Here is an 18850-nt window from a genome sequence, read left to right on the forward strand (position 1 = left end):
CTAACAGAATTTATGCCTTAAAATGTTTCCATCCATGTTCCTATCGTTAGTAAAAATTCTATCAAGGTACACCAACATGTACTTGCTGTGATTGGCTATTTATGTATAACTTTCCATCATTCACTTTAATTTTCCATATCAAAGATTGCTTTGATCTTTAATATATTAATTTCCATAGTCATACTTCTCATTTCATCACACTTTCAAAATAATATTCACTGCAAATCATTCAGGTTCTCAGACAATAATGCAGCATTATCTGCATACAAAAGTACTGACACTGCTAGCAAATATATCTCTAACACAGCCTTTCTCAAGTTTTTGACCCTGGAGGAACCCATGAAATATTTTTCATGCCTTGGGGAACCCTTGCACTTTTAGGCTCAAATATAGGCCAGAAGTTACAAAATTATTAGAGTCATTTCATTTGTAGGCCTATATATATACATTAACATTCTTTTTAAACTAAAAATAAAGAATGAAACTTACCTTTTTAATGTGAAGTTGTCCAAATTTGAAATCATTTTTTAAATAAATCGTGATCTCCCAGGGAACCCCTAGTGACCCCTTGTGGAACCCTAGGGTGCCACGGAACCCTGGTTGAGAAACCCTGGTCTAGCATGACCACAAGCATTCCTTAAACATTTGTCCATAAATATATTAAACAACTCAGGGGACATCACACATCCTTGTCATATTCCTTACTCAGTGAAAATGGGTTTAGCTTTTCATTTATTCTTGCTCATGCTTTTTTCCTACCATTCCTACTGCATTCGGCAAACAGTCTTAAGTTCTATAATTGTGCAAAACATTCTATAATCTTTTCAATTTCTTGATTTTAAGAAATAATATGATAAATATACAATAAACTTTCTTTTGCACATCCATACATTGCTCTGTGACTCCTTGAAGAACAAAAGATACAGTCTGTACACCTTATGCCTCATGTAATGTCACATGGCACTTCATTTCATCACTTTTATTCTTAATTTTGGTCATACTGCTGAAAGCTTTGTATTGCTGTTAAAATTGCTCTGCATTTTTTCGGCCTTAACTGTTTCTTGTTCTCTGTGACTATATTATTCGCAAATTTTTCATTTTATACAGACTGTACAAATGGGCCTCATTCTTAGCAACTATCATTCTCTTATATGCATTTTTTTCATCATCCAAATCTTTCACTTTCAATATTCCACTAAGCATTCTTTTTTTATACTTCTCACTAGGGAAATTCCATGCAATTCTGTGGCACTCTGTAGCACAATTCTTTTTATTCTGTTCCTAGCAGCTTCCATTATCATTTTTCCTTATGTCCACTTTGTACTAATTTTCCTGGGAGATTAATCTATCTTTGGATACCTCTTCATATAGAACTTATACTTTCTTTTCCTGCAAACATTTACTTTCGCTCTAGTTTCTGTCACTACTTTCTTTCCCCCCCCCATCTCCATATAATCCTAAATTCCATTCTCTAATGTTACCAAAAATGTTAAGAATTAGAATTGCTCTCTGCTATTCTCTACAAGCTAGGAACTCTAATCTAGACAGTACTTTGCAAGGCAATATACTGTTGTATTCCATAAAACAGGAAGTATATTCCACATGCAAACACGCTCATGGCACTAAAATTAAATTATTCATGAATAAATGTGGAGTATAGAATGTATGTTACTGACTTAAAATGCTATCCCCATCTTAATAAAACCACTTCCCCCTTATACTATATATACTTTTCCTTACCAAAATATATATGTATAGAGTAAATCATACATTACACTAAACCACATATAGTACGTTCTGGCTTTTAAAACCTTATGAATCAATGTGGTTTGTAAATCCTGGTTGATGGCTTGGCATCGTGTATATATCAAGCTGCTGTGGTTTATTCAACATATGTTTGAAACAACTCACCAAATCCAGCATTGTTACGTATCTCTTTAAGTGTTTTCCATACTGCAGATATTCCTAAGAACATACACTGCAGCTTATAACAGATGATTGCTCATTCAAAAGCTATTTTCTCTATAAAGCCTGCCATTCAGTAATTTCAGAATGGTTTATATTTACAATTTTGCATGATTTTCCTGTGCAGTTAATGTTTTAAGTTAAAATCCCAGAACATCTAAACTGACAGTAGCGATGGAAGACTCCTAGCAATCAAAGATACTGTGCAGCTTTTTTCCTTAAAAGATTTTTTTCCAGGAAAGGAAAGGTTGGAAGCAACAACTGGAAAACATTTTCCACCATCATCACAAACCCAATGAACCTAGGATTTAATGGGACTGTAAAACATATATTTAGTAATTATTTGGTCCTTAGCTGAATCTGGAGGAAGTTTTTGCTGCTTTGTTCTGTCTTGTTTAAGAGGGAGAAGATATACAATAACGTTCTTGTCAAGGTTTCAGACAGGTGTTCTCCTAAGCTTTTCATGCCAAAGATCATGTTGTACACCATGATCTCCATTGTCTCTCACACACATTCCTCCTATGACTTTAGCTATAATTTCCACACAATTTTAGGCTAGAGGCACTAAAATGTGGCTTTTCAGATAAAGAACTTCATTCCTTAAATAGAATCATCACTGGAAACAAAATTATACTTAAATAATACTTGAATGGTATAATGAAAGTATTTAAAATTTTAGTGACACTTCAAATATTGTTCCTACACAGCTATTCTTTCCTTTTTCAACTTTTAATTAAACGTTTTGCATAATCTAACTTCTCCTACCCCGAAATACTCCTTCCTAATTCTTTGGGAGGTCCTAATCATATTCACTAAATGCTCCCAACCCAAACCAGGCAATTTCTGAAACTGCTTTTGCTAACTGGATAACCTTGAGCAATTACTGGATAACCTTGAGCAATTACTCTGGCCATTTTTAGCCCACCATGTAAGGCTCTTACAAAATAAATGGGAGGAGAGGGAAAGAAATCTACGGCATTTTCAGCTTCTAGAGAAAAGACAACTTATAAATGTAATAAACAATTGTGGGATTGAACAGCCTTTTCTACGTGCCAGAAATATATTCAGTTATCACAGACAGATCACTGCTGTGGTCATGAGTGAACTGTATCTTGGTGACAAACTAAAGTATTTAAAAATACATTTAAAAACTTCAGGAGATAGGTAATATGGCATGAAAGTAGGGCTTTCCCAAGGAAAATAGAAGACACCCTCCAATCCAAACAATCCATGGTGCATGGAGGAGGCGGCATTCAGTGACATTTCAAATATTACCCCTTCACAGCTCTTCTCTCAACTATTTTTATTGGCAATCTGCTTAATTGCAATTGGCCCAGCAGGTCTACTGTGAGACTGCCTTCTTTCATCCAGTTGCTTAGCTCAGCACCTGTTCTGCAGTGCTGTTTTGGCTGCATGAGACCCAAACCCTACCTTTAATCTGCCCCCCCCCCAGTTTTTTTTAGATCGGTTAGTCAACTAATCCACAATGCAAAGGCCTAAAACTGACCATCCTGGCCCCAGCTTACACATATAAGTGAATGCGTAATGGAAAGGATGGACTATGTTTCTGCGGCAGGAACAGCAGGTAATTCCCTTCCCAGTAGCTGCTGTTCTCCGGGAAGCCCTTGTTCCTCATTTCCTGTACTCATAGAGTGTTCTTTTAATAAGTTCAGTCCATTGTGGAATGTAATCTGGTACAGATATGGCTTCAACGGAGTGTTACATTTTTTCCTCTCCTTTTGGAAGATGATACTTGTATGCCTATTGTGATATCACGTAAGAATCAGTAACACGATTTCTGAAACTCCAGATCTTCAGCAACATTTATTCAGCAGCTGCAGCTGCACAAATCTATACAAGACAGAAGCCAAGAGAGACCAGCTCTTTGCTGCTACTTAGTGGACAACAGGTCAACCAATTGTCAGGTCAATAACCATTAAAAAGGAATTATGCGGATACGCCCAAAAGCATTGCACAGTGGAAGACTTCTCTCTGACGCACCAAAACTCCTCTCTTGAATACAAGCTCCAAGAAAATTTATGCACTGGTTCCATCTGGCCTGCACAAACAGGGGACTGCTACCTTCCAGTCTACCGACTGATAAGTCAACAGTCCTTTGGGGGTGGGGGGAGGGGGAAACACCCTGACAGAGCATTTAGACCTTATAAACACCAACCAAGCACACATTTTTATATGGTGATTGGTGGTGGCTTTTCCCACAGCTGGTGACATTCAAATTTCACCCAAGGAAAACAAGCATTTCTGGTTGGGGAATTCTGGAAGTTGAAGTCCACACATCTTAAAGTGGTCAAGGTTGAGAAACACTGCAGTAGGGTGAAGCTATACATACATATACACTGATTGGTCTAGTTTATTGGTGACTTAAGGACATACGTCTTGGAGTTGTGGTGGGTAAGTTGATGAAAAGATCAACCCAATATGCAATTGTTGGGGAAATGCAAATTTAATTTGGGAGTTTTAAAATAAATTTTAGATAACATTGTCACTACTGAAGGGAAAGCTCCCGTGAGTCCAGCATGACTCCTGGTAACTACGTGGACATGTCCATGTTGTTTTCTGGTCAAAAATATAAAAGTGGCTTTCCATTCCCTTCTGTGGATTTTTTTGGGGTGTGTGTGTGTTATTTATTAACTTCCTAGTTCAGTCTACAGCCCTGAGATCTCCTGGTGGTTTCCTGTCTCAGTACTAACCAGGTCAAGCCCTATGAAAATTTATGGTGTTTGAGGTTTTTTATCTTAATTTTAAAAAAGTGAACTTGATAGAGCTGAGTAAAGTTAAACATAATGCAGAGAAAGTAGTAAGTGAGAAGTTACATTCTGGCACAGAATGGTGGTCAGTTCAGAATAGATAAGGTTAAATATTTTTTTAAAAGATAATAATTAAACCATGGCATTTACTTAACTTACTTAACTGATTACTGATGATCACCAACTACAAAATGTTGTTTTGAAACCACTAGAAGATACAGTAGCAACAAGATTCACATTTTAATTTTGAAAGGTTTTATACACAAATTTGGAAGATAAAGCTATCAAAGTCTAATCATGGAGAATATTTTTTCTTTCCAATAACTAAGAGTGTATCTCCAAGTAGAGGTTACTGAGGAATGAGCAGAAGAGTGCTCTTTCCTGGGGACTGTTGAAAGGAAATAGTAAATCAGTCCCTTACTCCTCACAGAAGAATAAATAAAAACAAGGCAATTTTTAGAGAAATAGATAATGTGCAAGCTGTAAAAATGTAAGATTGAAATTCTTACATAATTGTTAATTAGATTTAGATTGGCATGATTACTTCAAATCAAAACAAGATTTAACCCATACTTAAAATATTTTCCAATTATGTGTGTGTCATAATGACTATTCCCATATAAAGAAAATATTTAAGATAAAGTAGGCACAGCTAGGGGAAGAAAAAATCATTCCAAATCAGTATGTTTCTCTAGAAAACTCTATTTTAATTCTACTGTACAATCCATTTCTAGGCATATTACCCACATATCTGAAATTGCATTCTTTCTTCCATGTATGTATTTTTTAAAATTAAACAAGGAATCTGCTAAAAACCTTCAAAGCTACTATATATGGAAAGAAGAAAATGAAATAAATGATAAACACACAAAAACAGATTAATAAAATAATTAATTCCAGAGTAGCTGGTGGGGCAAGAAACGTACAAATTCCAGATCTCTAGATGTTTATAGATCTGTATCATGTAAAATTCCTGGATACATAGGCATTCTCAGATTTCAGTCTTCAGCCAAAAGGATTCTCAGAAACAAAAAGTCTCAACAACAAAAGATGCATAATTGATGTGATCTCTGATGTTAAACTTTCACTAGTCTATTACTGCTACAAATATTAGTAATATCAAATTGCAGAACAAATATGAAAAAACAGTGAATGGAAGGAAAGGAAGAGGAAAATTAAGATGGTTGTAGTCAGAATTGATGAGATCCTGAAAAAGAGAGAGGAGTGACATTTAAAGAACAGCAGCAATGCATCAAACAATGAGTGAATGTGATAGATGCAAGGATGGTTAACAAAAGTAGAAATATATGAAGAAATATAAAGAATTGTGCTGATACAACTAGATCTAGTTATATTTCCTTTTCTTTTTCTTATCTCATGCCTTTAATTTTTCTTGCTTACCTCTTCTTACTTTTTTTGTGCTTTCCATAATGATCTTTACCCTGAAAAAGAACAGCAAGATGGGTATGTTTGTATGAGGCCACAAGATTAAGAATTTTAGGGAGTGAAGAGCCAAGCAGTCTTGCATAATACATGTAACTGCAATAGCCTTTAGTAAGGGGGTATAACTTCTGTTAGCTCAAGAGCCATACTACGCCTTTTATAGCAGGTCAAGCAGGTCAATTTTTTGATTGCTGGGGATTTTGTTTGGATGTATTGATATTCTAAGGCTCTGTAAGGGTTAAATGTGTCCTTTTTAACCCTTAAACTTTCCCTCCCTCCGATTAAAAAGAAAATGCAAAAGGAAGGGGCAATATTTTCCACCTTAGCTATCGGGGGTCTCTGGATGCCATAAGACTGGTGTTTGTAGGCCATGTGCAGGCTCTGGGCCTTACTTTTTACACCATTATTGTTTGGCCTTCTTGCTTAAAGAACAATCAATTTACTAATGGAATTTGGCTTAAACGAGCTGCATTCCCTTCTCTCGTTTTTATTTATTAGATTTGTATCCCACTCTCTCTTTGGTAGCTGAAGGTGATATATGTAGCATCTCTTTTACTTTTTCCCTGCAACAACAAAACTGTGGTGTAGTTTGGGTTGTGTGTTTGTGTGTGTGTGGGGGGGGGAGTTCCTAATCCAATTCTTTATTATCATGCCACATCAGCAATTCAAATCCAGATTTGAGAGACTATGACCCTCCTGATGTCATTGCATTGAAATTCTATCAGTCCCACCTGGCAGGCAGTGATTATGGAAAGTATAGTTTGATAACTGGAAAACAGGTTTCCCACATTTTCCCACATGGAAAGTAGTAATAGCCATGGTTGGTGGCTTAAGGACACTCTCTCCACTGTTTAGTTTCCCTCTTTCATCTTCTTCTATTTTTTTGTACTTTTTCAATTTTTATAATGGTTTTATAACTTATTTATAAGCCACCCAGAGTCACTTTTATAGTAGATGGGCAGTGTATAAATTTAATAATGATAAAAAATAATAAATTGAATTCATATTCATTGGAAGCTATAGGCATTATAAGATGCTCACTTGTATAGACTTCCATATTTTATTGGCAACTGAAAAAACATATTTTACCCTTAACTGGCAAGGGCAATTTCACTACCTTTATAGAAAAATCACTTTTAGTGATTTCTAAGAAATGTTGAATATTCTTTAAAGGTTATTAGGCTGATTATGTATCACATGAGAAAAAATACTTGTAACTTTTTGTTCAATCTATTCTTAATAACCAAAGTTACTGCTTCTCATTGTAGTTTAATCAAACTTCTGGATTTATTGACACAAGGCCTCAAAGATCTTACATGTTCGGTCTTTTCATTTAACTTTTGTCTGTAGAAATATGAAGAGAGATTCTAAAAAGCAAATTTAGCCTGCTAATAAAAAATCCAACTTACTTGCTATACAAGCCTGTTTTATGTGCATCACTACAATACCCATCAAAACAATTTAGAACTTCATTATATCGATATAATAGATTCCAGCCATTTCTCTATTTATTGTCCATTTATTTTTGTCTTATAAAAGATAAATAGCTTCCCTTTTATCTTTAGCCTAAAGATAAAAGACCTTATTCTCAGAAAATCTCATGGAGAAAAACAGCAACAACATGACACAAGGGCAATCTCTGATAGTCCTTTTCATTAAGGCTGCCCACTCATTTCATCTTTGTGTATGATTGATTGTTGTTACGCTTGAATGGAGTTTGGTTATCCAGATATGTCAGTTTCTGACCCATAAAACCTGTTCTCACATTCTCAAAAGGTGACTAAACAAATCCACTGGTGGCCTTTGCTGTAATAGACTGGGCAGCTCATTATACACAAGCCTTGTAGTCTATTCTGCCGAGCGCAATTTCACTCAGACCATCACTCAGGCTTTATCAATCTGGCAAGCTTCCAACTTTTTTTAAAAAGAAAACTATACTTTCTATCTTATCCTATTGGATCATTTCCAAAGCTGTGTACTAGAATGAAGTCTTTATCTTTCCCACATAGTCTTTCCTAATTATAGATTTTGAACTGGGCAGAGAAACTGTAACACTGAATTTGTAATATTCGTTATTACTAAGGCAACCATATGAAATCAAATAGTACTATAATTTCCTGAAGGAGAAAAAGCAGAATTATAAAAGAATTTTAAAATATAAATGCCTTCATAGGCTAAAGAAAAAAGACTACACAGATACAGGCAAAATCATTTTTGTAGATGAACTATCTCAGCAGTTTGCACTATTCCTGCATAGGCTCTCACTGAAATAATGCTTAATAGTTAAAAACTGGCAGTTTTCATGTTTTGGTTTCCAGTTTCTGAATAAGAGTAGCATTCTCTAATTTCATACTATTATAGATGACATCATAGAGTTGAGATTCATGTACATTATCACAATTTCCTCCCTGTCTGGAAGTTAAAATCTCAACAATAATTTAAAACTTCAATTAGCATTCCTTTGCTACTGAACATCCATACAATAATAATGCAATGCTCGACTATGAGTGCTACATTGAAAAGATTCATAGTATCTATATACTACTAAAACTCTTGTGTCTGTAACCTTTAACTGGGTGAAATGATGTCTCATAGGCCAACAATTTTTGAACCAAGGTACCTCAAATGGGCTAACTTACAGAACGTGTCCAAAATCCAGGACACATGACTCCCATGGAATATAAAATTGGTAAATTTTATTTAAAAAATTATGACATAAAAATGATCAAAAAACAGTTTATGACATAACACCAAATGTCATAAAACAGTTCCTGTGGTCAGCTCCTGATATTTGACTGGGCTATACCATTCAATATTGGCTACTTTCAAGACATACATCTCTGAATGTGTCCTTGAATTTTTAAGAACTTTTTCAGTGCATTATAAGCTCTGCCATTGTTGAAGGCATTGAGGAATCTGGTAAAGAAATATCTCTGAAGTGATGACCCAGTAGGTCACGGGTTGTCTAGTTAGAATTATAGTTATCCTGAATTATCATTAACTGTCTACTGAAGCTTTCTTGTTCCAGTATGTTTTGCAAAAAAAAAAAAAAAAGCTTTTCAATAGCACCTCTCTCTTTTGGGGGTTACTTATTTACAGCCTCATTTATCTTGAGGTGATAAACCTTAATCTGGACAATGCCAGTTTAAAGCAAAAAATATGGGCTTTACACAATGATACTCTGCCCAAAAGAAACTTCTATTTATATGAAGATCTTTTTATTTTTGTACTGCTCTCTCTCCAAGGCTGTGGCTTGCAGCATTGCCCCTGGGGATGTCAAATTGCTTATAACTAATTCCCTTTTTGCCTCCCAGAGTTTCTGCTCATCTGATTTTTTTTTACTTGGAAAAAGAAATAAAAACGGTGCCAGCCTCCATCATCACCTTTATTTTTAAGAATAAAGTGAGTCTTATGATTTCTTTTAAAATTAAAACGATAGGTTGTTGCAGCCCAGCGCTTTGTTTGGAAGTCTAATTGCTGGCCCAGAAAAAGGACAGAAGTAAACAGAGGGAGACAGAAAAAGCCATTAGCATTCTGATAAACTGTGGTGTAACTGGTTATATTCCTACAGCAGCCATTTTGTGAATGGACAAGCCTCTCCCCCAACCTTCCATTTGTATCCTCAGTACATTCTCAAAATTCCAGCAACAGCTTAAAAAATTGAGAACTCAGTTCTAAACACAGCATCATACTCAATTCTTCTTGCTACATTTTACTCTCAAGTCAACCCTTTTTATTGTAAACCGCCCAGAGTCCCTTTTGGGAGATGGGCGGTGATAAATTTGACTATTAAATAAATAAATAAATAAATAAATAAATAAACAAACAAACAAACAAACAAACAAACTCTATCAGACAAGATTGAATAATAGAGAATGACAGGTTAATTGTAGTCCCCACCCAGCTTTATTATAAAACAGTGAGAATTAGACTTAGAATGGATAGCAATGAATTTCTTAGCATAAAACTTCATTTTGGAAATCTCAAAAAGTTCATATAGTAAACAAATAGACAAATGATTACATTTATTACAGAGATGTTCCTAATAAGGAAGGAATGATCATTTGGCACTTCTTTTCTCTGCCTTCACAGTCTACCAGCTAGTTTACTGTTATGGAACTGAATCACAAAGCAGCAACAAAGAATTAGTGCACGAATTTCCTTATTTTCTTCTCCTATGCTTTCATGTAATATTTTATTGCCTAGATGCTAAGTCACTGCACAGTATGAGCTGCCAAGTGCACTGGAGAAAGGTGGCATACAAATGAAACATAAACACCAGTTTCTTCATCAGCTGTACACAGGGAAGTGTGTGATTTGTTATTTCTACTGTACAATTAGCCAGGTAAAGACAATCCCACAGGTGAACAAATACTGTGACCCTTTCAAATTTTTAGGTGGTGATTTTTGTTCTGTCTATTTTCACAACCATGGATTTCTCTAAGCAACTGTCTGAACTTGTGAGACAACAGACTATTCCATAGAGGTTGAAGGCCTTTAAAAAATTATAAATGCTTCTAGCTAGATTAACATTGCACCACACAGAGATTGTATCAGCTTCTCTTTATCTTCAGATTCGCTGAAGCATACAACTTCACCAAAGTATCAACACTTTGATGCAACTGCAACTAACCTTGCAAACATCACTATATCAGCCTCCAATCAGTCTTTTTTCCTCCTCTCATTCCCTTCTTTTTAAAACATCTTACCTGACAATCTAAACATATTGCCTACAATTGTGTGTATCTGGTTAGGTCCAACAAATACAACTGTAAATTTTGGAATGTTACATATGGACTAACCAGCATACTTTTCTATACATTAAAATTAAAAATGTTCTTTCTTATGTGTAACTCACTTTATTTCAGTGTTCATCTAAATTGTGAGATAAAAAAAAAGACTGAAGAGGGTCTCTTGTTTTTAATCTATAACTAGTTTTTCTTTCTTTCTTTGGAGTTATTTTTAATTTAGGGTGAATTATTACAACACATTTAAAATGGCTGATATTATTAAAGGCTTACTTTTATATATTTTTAGTAAATTCAGGAACACTGTACTGTTGCATTACATGTAAATATTGTTGTTGCATGTTTAACATAATTGTTTATATTTGGATGCAAGCATATACTCCTTGTTCACTGCACCCCTATGCTGGTTATCCATTTTTATCTCTACATGATCTCTGTATTCCATTATACTTGCTAGGCCCTCTTTCTCAGTTTATTTTATTTTTTGCTCATATTACTTTCGTCTGTTTCTTTACCCTGAGGTGTTTCTGCAGTGCATCTGAACAGAGATCTCCAGACTAAAATGCTGTACGCAATAGTAGCCAATGATTGTCCCCTTTTGTCCACTGAGGCTCTTGCTAGTCTGATGAAAGAGGGGTTTTAAAAAATCTATTCAGCTTAGCTGACCATTCATGCTGTTCAGAGAACTCTTTTGGTGCTCTTCACATGCTAATTGAGAAGTGCATATTGAGGTAGACCTTAGAAGACTAATATGGCTACCTGTCAGCCATTCAAGGTAGGCAAGATCAAGAAACAAGCATGACAAGGATTCCAGGAATGTTCTTTATTATAGCAGGGTAGAACAAAATTATGAAAACTGTTCAAGTTTCTCTCTGCCCCATCTTATATTAAACAAAAGCAATACGTATCTTTCTCACACTTTCCTCTTTCTCAGGACTGAGTAGGTTTTTTTTCTTAAAGCCCCCCCTTAAAGGCTTCCTCATTCCTTCCGTATTCCCAAGGTCAGATCTATGTGCATTCATACTACCTCACTGTTCACCCCATGTCCAAATCATTTATGAGAAAGCACCTGATGCACAATAGATGTTGGCTTTGCGGTGTAAAGCAGATAGGAATCACAACTAGATAAGCTAATTCTGCTTTACGGTAATGCTACGTTGACAGAATCTTGCAAGTTTGAAAGTACAATTCTCCCTCCTGCCATGTCTCCTTTATTGCCTGAGAAACTAGGGAAGGTCCCTTCTGACCCTCTTGTCCTGCCCACTATCCAGCTGTGGGCTATGCTGTCTCTTATCTGACTGTTCCCTTGGCAGCATCTCTTTGCCCAGGCTCCCAAGGTCCTTCCCACATTCCATTACAATAGGTCTCTGCATACCTAGTGACGACCTTGCCTTTTTGCTTACTGTGCTCCTTCTCAGAAACCCAGTTGTTTCTCCTAAGTCTGCCTCCATTTCTACAACCTCTCCTGTATCTCATATTCCTCACCAAATTATATGGAACAGTACAGCAATTAATATACTAAGGAAATGGTGAAATCAAGAACGGGCATCCAACAGATTTCCCTAAATCTGAAAAGGAGAGACAGAACACAACACAACACAATTCATTCACCACCATATCTTTTCTAACTGGACCTGCAAAGAGTACTGATGTTCCCGCAAAGAGCTGGAAAGGACCAATTTTGCTAAGGGAAAAAGAGGAGGCCACAACTGGCCCTAGGCTTTACATTATGTAGCATTAATTTAGAAACATTAGTGCTCATCCACATTCAGACCAATTCCCTTCCTGCTGGCTATGAACTCCCTGCAACCAGACTAAGAACAAATAATTGGAGAGGTTGAAGCTTGAATGTTCCCAAAGCAAAACTAAAGATTAATGCAAATAACCATATACACATTATATTGAAAGGTCAATTTTATGTTTTTGTATTTTATATTCAGGTGTTAAACATTTTAAAAATGTTTTCAGTCTTTTAAACTGAAAATAAATTACAGTATTCTCTTTAAAAAGTTAAATGATACATACATGACTGTGTTAATACCTGCCAGCTGTTGGAACATTTGAAAACTACAGCCCACAATCAACTCTCTTCGAGTTGGAGGATAGGTCAGCATTCTGTAGATCACAGGTCCAGCTTCAAAAGAAACAAAAATGTTTCAATTAATTTAGAGTTTCTGTAGCTCATCTATCTATTTTGAATCTTCTCTGTATAAATCTTTTTTTTATAGCATCCATCCTTAGTATGTATACTGGTATTCATAACAAATTTACCCATTTAATGTATTTCTGCATACTCTTTACCATATGTTCCTCTGACATTCTAAGTTGCAATTTTCCCTATATCACCTTTTAATCAGTATGGTTTGGCACATTTTTGCTAACATACTAAACCAAAGCCCAAAGCCCCAAACCCAATTTTACTTGATATATGCTCACATTATATACATAGTAAGAGTTCTAATCTAAAGAATGCCTTGCAAGCCCACATACTGTTTCCTGCATCCCACCAACTAGAATGTAGGTGCCCAGAGCTAAGTTATTAACCATTAATGAAAAGTTGTAGAAAACGTATAGCCTGCAGTTCACAACTATTTTGCAATTTAAGAGTACAAGTTTCTTTCACCAATGTTCTGAAATAGCAGAAATGCAGTTTACAGATTGGACTTCAAGCAATTCTACTTTAAAGCCTAACACAGTATTTGGTCTATTTTACCAATGGGAGCAATGTACTTCAGAACTACAATTGTATTCTATCAAGGCTGCACCATATGTAGGTGCATGCTTGAAGCCAAATTATAACTGAATAAGCTCCAGTAGAGCTATCTCTCACAAGGAAGGAAGCAATACTAAATGCTAAAGTATATATAACAGAAATCACCAATGAGAAATAACTCTTATTTTCATTAAATCCTTCAATTAGCAGCATTAAAACACTTCTTCACTGTGTCATGCAGTGTCTGAAAACCACATTAAGCACTCCTTTTCACTCCAAAATTCTTCCATGTGGATTAGTGTTATATATCTCAGAATTTCAATTGATCAACATACCTTACTTGTACAAGAACTATGCTACTAACAGCTTTTAAAGAATCACAGAGTTAGGAGCTGGTTACACCATCAGATCCAACTCTCTATTCATTTCAGGCAACCAAATCATAATATCCACAAGAGATGGTGGTTTAAGGTACGACTGAACACCTTCGCCCTCTTTCAGTAGTTAGTCCTTTCTTTTATTATAAGTTTTTCCTGACATTCAAAGAGAGGTTACCTCCCTCTCACTTAAGAACATTATTCCGTTCCATACAAGATTAAGAACAGTTCTTGGCCTTCTTCTGTATGACACTCCTTCGGGTTCTTGGAATAGATTTGGAAGCTATTACTACAAGCTAAATTTGCATTTGTTTAGCAAAGCAAAGCACCCCAGTATGCATGTATTTAACTGTACAGATCAATGGGGGGAAAATGAAGTTACACCACCAAGCTTTTTGGAGGAAGGGGTGTTTTAATGCTTTGCTCACATCAATGTACTTTGGAAAGTGACTTTTTCTTTGCACAGGACGATTAATACTTTGCAAGTTTGGAATAACTTGCATTTTGTACATTCCCTAAAGGAACTACGTACCACTATTTTTTTAAAATTAAAAGGACAGCACCTTGTGTTCAGAAATGTTTATCCTGTTAAAGCTGTGTTGCTGAAACACAACACATTCAATATTGACTTCAGAACGAGAGGTACTCCACAGAGGAAAACAAAACCTTTGATGTTATTACTTAGTGGCATGACAGTCTTTACAACATGTACCCTTGCTGGTTCTTCTGGATACGCTAGAAACCCCAAGGCATTTTGCTCCAGGTAAACTTAAATTGAAAATGACTCTTGTTACTGTTGCAGGGAAAAGCTGCCTCTTTAATTTTTATTCCTTCTGTGGTGAAATTCCAGGAAATGTTCCATTTAGCAACACTGATGCATTCTTACCACAAATTCTACTCCATCATGATATATAAACAACCTATACTGAGAGTAAGCAGCATATGTAGACCACCAACATTAGTGTCTGAAACCCTAACAAAGTTAGGAAATTTAGAAGTCTCAAAACTGAATCTGAAATGCCATAAGCACAGTGGCTAAAATGCTGAATTGTAAATTATGAAGCCCCTGCTGTAAGCTGTGAATACAGGTTATTCTAAGGGAAACTACCATTTCTAAGGGTCTTAATCCATCCCCATTTGCAGTAGTCAAACAGTGTTTTTTGAACACAAGATCCTCGCCTCATATAAAGAAAGTGACCGCCACATTATTCATCTGGGGGATTTAGTTGGCTTATAAAGGACCCACAAAAAGCCCTATGCAGCTCTGATTTGCTTTACAGGGAGAAAGTTATGATTGCCTAGAGAACAAAATGCAAGAAAGTAGGGAAAAAAGGTTTTTTTTTAATGGAACATTACGGGAAGAAATTATGAAATGTGTCCTGCTCTCTGACTTTCTCAGGCCCTCAGTTAGTTGGGTAACCTAACAATAAAACCCCTGAAGGGGGATAAAAAAATCCCTGTCTGCAGATTTCTGTACCCTAATATGTAACTCAGTAATCCAGAAGGAACTGTTATAGAATTTTAAAAATTCATGTATTGTTTTACTCTGTGATATTTTGTCACATTTTATTCTTCCTCAAAATGCTGCAAAAGAGATGAGCACTGCACAACTTACAGAGGGAAAGCTGCCTGAAATCCTTTCAAAATGCTGAGAATTCAACTAAGAGGGGAAAAAAGGCCTCTCTTCCACTAATTAAGTGGCCATAAAGGAGTGGGATTTTGCTTAGGGCCAGAAGCTTCTTCCCATTGTGGAACCTCTAGAACTGTTAAGAAAATTAGCAGGACTTGCAAAGACAGTTATATTTTTAAAAGAATTCTGGAACTGGAAAAAAATAGCACAGGCATCTTTCTTTACCTTGCTACACCCTCATTTTACTGCCACTTTATACAAGATTTTACATATTTCTTGTATATAGGTAACCTGAAAAATCAATGCACAATATAAACAAGGGAGAGGAAATCGTAGACTGATAGAGGGAATATCCTGATGGCCTTCAGTAGTCAGAAGGTTGAGCTATTAATAATGATTAACAACAGTGCTAGGCACAATTCATAGTACTAATTGAGTTATAGGCACTTAACAAAAGCCTCAAGAAGTGTAAACAGGAACTGTTTCAAAGACTGTAAGTTTGTGATCATGTAAAGGTCAATCTTAGTAAAGCTCCATCTGAGAGATTTAATGGGGAGAGGGGAGATCCAGCCAAACTGAAGATGCACCAGAACAACAATAACAGAAAAGCAAGGAGGAAAATTCAAAGGCAGAGGAACAAGAAGAAAGCAGTTTTCTAAAATCTAAGATGGCCATAAGTAAAACAAGGGAAGCTGGGAAAAGGCTTTTCTTCTTAAAGCTACAGAAGGAAGAATAAAATGTAACAAAATGTAGCAGAAAAAAAGATACAGAAATAAAAAATCTCCATAACAGAACTGCTTGGATGAGAAGAACAAAATAAAGTAATCAGGATGTTAAGTAGCCAGAAAAAAATGGTGCACTTCCAGGGGAGGTATGCGAAAGTAGAACCGATGACCATGGCAAAGACCAAGGAACCAGTGAGTAGACCTCTCCATATCGCCCACATGTGCTCTGGATGGCTGTTCCCTGCGCGGAGACCACAGAACAGAGGTTTTCCGCGGGTTTGAATGCCAGGAGATGATGGGATTTGTCATCTTGCTTGTAACAGTGGAGGAAACTTTTAAAGGACACTAAGTTTGCAAACATCACTTCCTTAAATTGCTCATTAACTACTTCTAAGCTATTAGAGACCTTCAGAACAAGAAGTCTGAAAATGCCAGGTGAGTTTGCCTGAATAAAAGAAAATTTTAATCATAAGCTTAAGAATTTAAAGAATCTGAAATAAACAGCAAAATGCTAAATAAGATTTTGATCTTAGAAAGTTATAAACGGACTAAGAGTCCAGATAAAATTGGAATATTGAAACTTTTACAATAAGATTTTGGGATTAATTATAAAGAACAAACAGCTTCTTATGGGAAATAGATCCTGTTTTGGTTTTTACAAGACGTAACAAAGATAAGCAATTTCATGATTTCAAGAATTGGACACTGGAGGGGACTAAAGATTTTAGGCAAAGATATCTAAACCCGCAAAATGATGCAAAACATTATAATAATAAAAATACTGAAGGAGACTTTTGAAGAATGGAATCAGAAAAGAGTAGCCATAATATCAACAATGTCAGTAATGACGTTTGCTTCTATGGATAGACTATGTCCAAAAGATGCTATTGAAGAAATGACAGACGTAGAACAAATTTTATTTGAGAAGATAGAGATGATATTGAAAGTGGATTTACAACTGACAGGCCAAGAGAATAACTTAGAAAAGAATGTTTCACTGGATCTACAAAGGAAACTGGTTGAGATTTTAAAATCTAAAAGGGAAATACAAATGATAAACCAAGAGAGTGACCAGGATAATTTTTCCCTATTGGATTTACAAAAGAGGCTTGTTAAAGCCTTGAAGAACTCTGTGCAATGGGACAAAGAAAAAATGAAGAGAAATCAAATCCTGTGACAATATTTGAATGAACTAAAGATTAAGACTGTTAGAAGTAAAAGGAATATAAAGTTGATTTATCTGATCAAGGTTAAAACAAGGTATGCTGTTACTTCTGGCAACCCTTTACGAACTTTCTGTTGACACCAGGACTGAAAATATGTTTAATGGATTTGTTTATAGATAAAAGATGGAATATGGGATGAAGAAATAAATGTTGCCAACCTTAGAAGGGGTGAAGGTTTCCCTTGACGTAAAGTCCAGTCGTGTCCGACTCTAGGGGGCGGTGTTCATCTCCGTTTCTAAGCCTTAGAGCCGGCGTTGTCCGTAGACACTTCCGGGTCATGTGGCCAGTATGACGACACGGAACGCCATTACCTTCCCGCCGAAGCGGTACCTATTGATCTACTCACATTTGTATGTTTTCAAACTGCTAGGTGAGCAGGAGCTGGGACTAGCAACGGGAGCTCACCCCGCCGCGCAGTTTCGAACCGCCGACCTTCCGATCGGCAGCTCAGCGGTTTAACCCGCAGCGCCACCGCGTCCCCTAGAAGGGGTGAAGAGTCACTAAATTTGTTTAAACTTGTGATGAAAGTTGGAATTCACTTCTTTCTATATTTTTCTCTTTCTTATATTCTTACCTTTCTTTTTTTCCCTTTCCCTTTTTACTGCTTCTTTCTGTTCTCTTTTCTTTCTTTAGTTTGTATTAGAGTTTACTATTATAATCAAAATTCATGTGTGTGTGTGTGAAAATTGTGCAGTTCTGGATATTCTCTGGTCAGAATTAAATATTCTTAGACATACTTGCCTGCTGATCAAGAATAACTGCCTGGAGATTATGAGGTATCATTACAGTACCATCATCATCATCATCATCATCATCATCATCATCATCATCATCATCATCATCATCATCTCCGGATTCAACAAAGACTTCTGGCATTTATATATACACACATACACATACATACATGAGGTTTTATCAGCCTCTTTTATATTACAGGTGATGTATCTGTTGGTACAATATTATGATAATGTTTTATTGCAGGTAAAAGTTGTGCTAACATAAATTTTGAGATCAGAGAAGTATAATGATATTCTGTATTACTCACTTATTATAGATATTTAGCAATGCATAACAGCTTTTATCTCAATTTTGCTAAGAAGGAAAGCAGTTCTTTTTTTTAAAATACTTTATTAGAAAGCAAAATAACATAAACAACATAATACATCCGAATACATATAACAATGAACAAAGAGAAAAGAAAAAAAAAGACAAAAGACAAAAGACAAGAAGAAAACAAATCTTATTAAAAACTGGT

General features: G+C 35.8%; 1 protein-coding gene across 4 annotated transcripts in view; it reads right to left on the bottom strand.

Annotated features, from left to right (window-relative positions):
• SLC2A13 (solute carrier family 2 member 13) overlaps positions 1 to 18850 on the bottom strand; it is a 135947-nt gene that overhangs the window by 57773 nt on the left and 59324 nt on the right. For all 4 annotated transcript variants that reach the window (XR_010068283.1, XR_010068284.1, XM_063307979.1 and 1 more), the window contains exon 4: positions 12950 to 13058. Coding sequence is in view for 2 of the 4 variants with exons in the window: in XM_063307979.1 (XP_063164049.1) it covers positions 12950 to 13058 (109 nt within the window). In the remaining 2 variants the exon portion in view is untranslated. The remainder of the gene's footprint in view (positions 1 to 12949; positions 13059 to 18850) is intronic.

Source organism: Candoia aspera, chromosome 7 (assembly GCF_035149785.1).
Source record: "Candoia aspera isolate rCanAsp1 chromosome 7, rCanAsp1.hap2, whole genome shotgun sequence".
NCBI classification, from domain to species: domain Eukaryota; kingdom Metazoa; phylum Chordata; class Lepidosauria; order Squamata; family Boidae; genus Candoia; species Candoia aspera.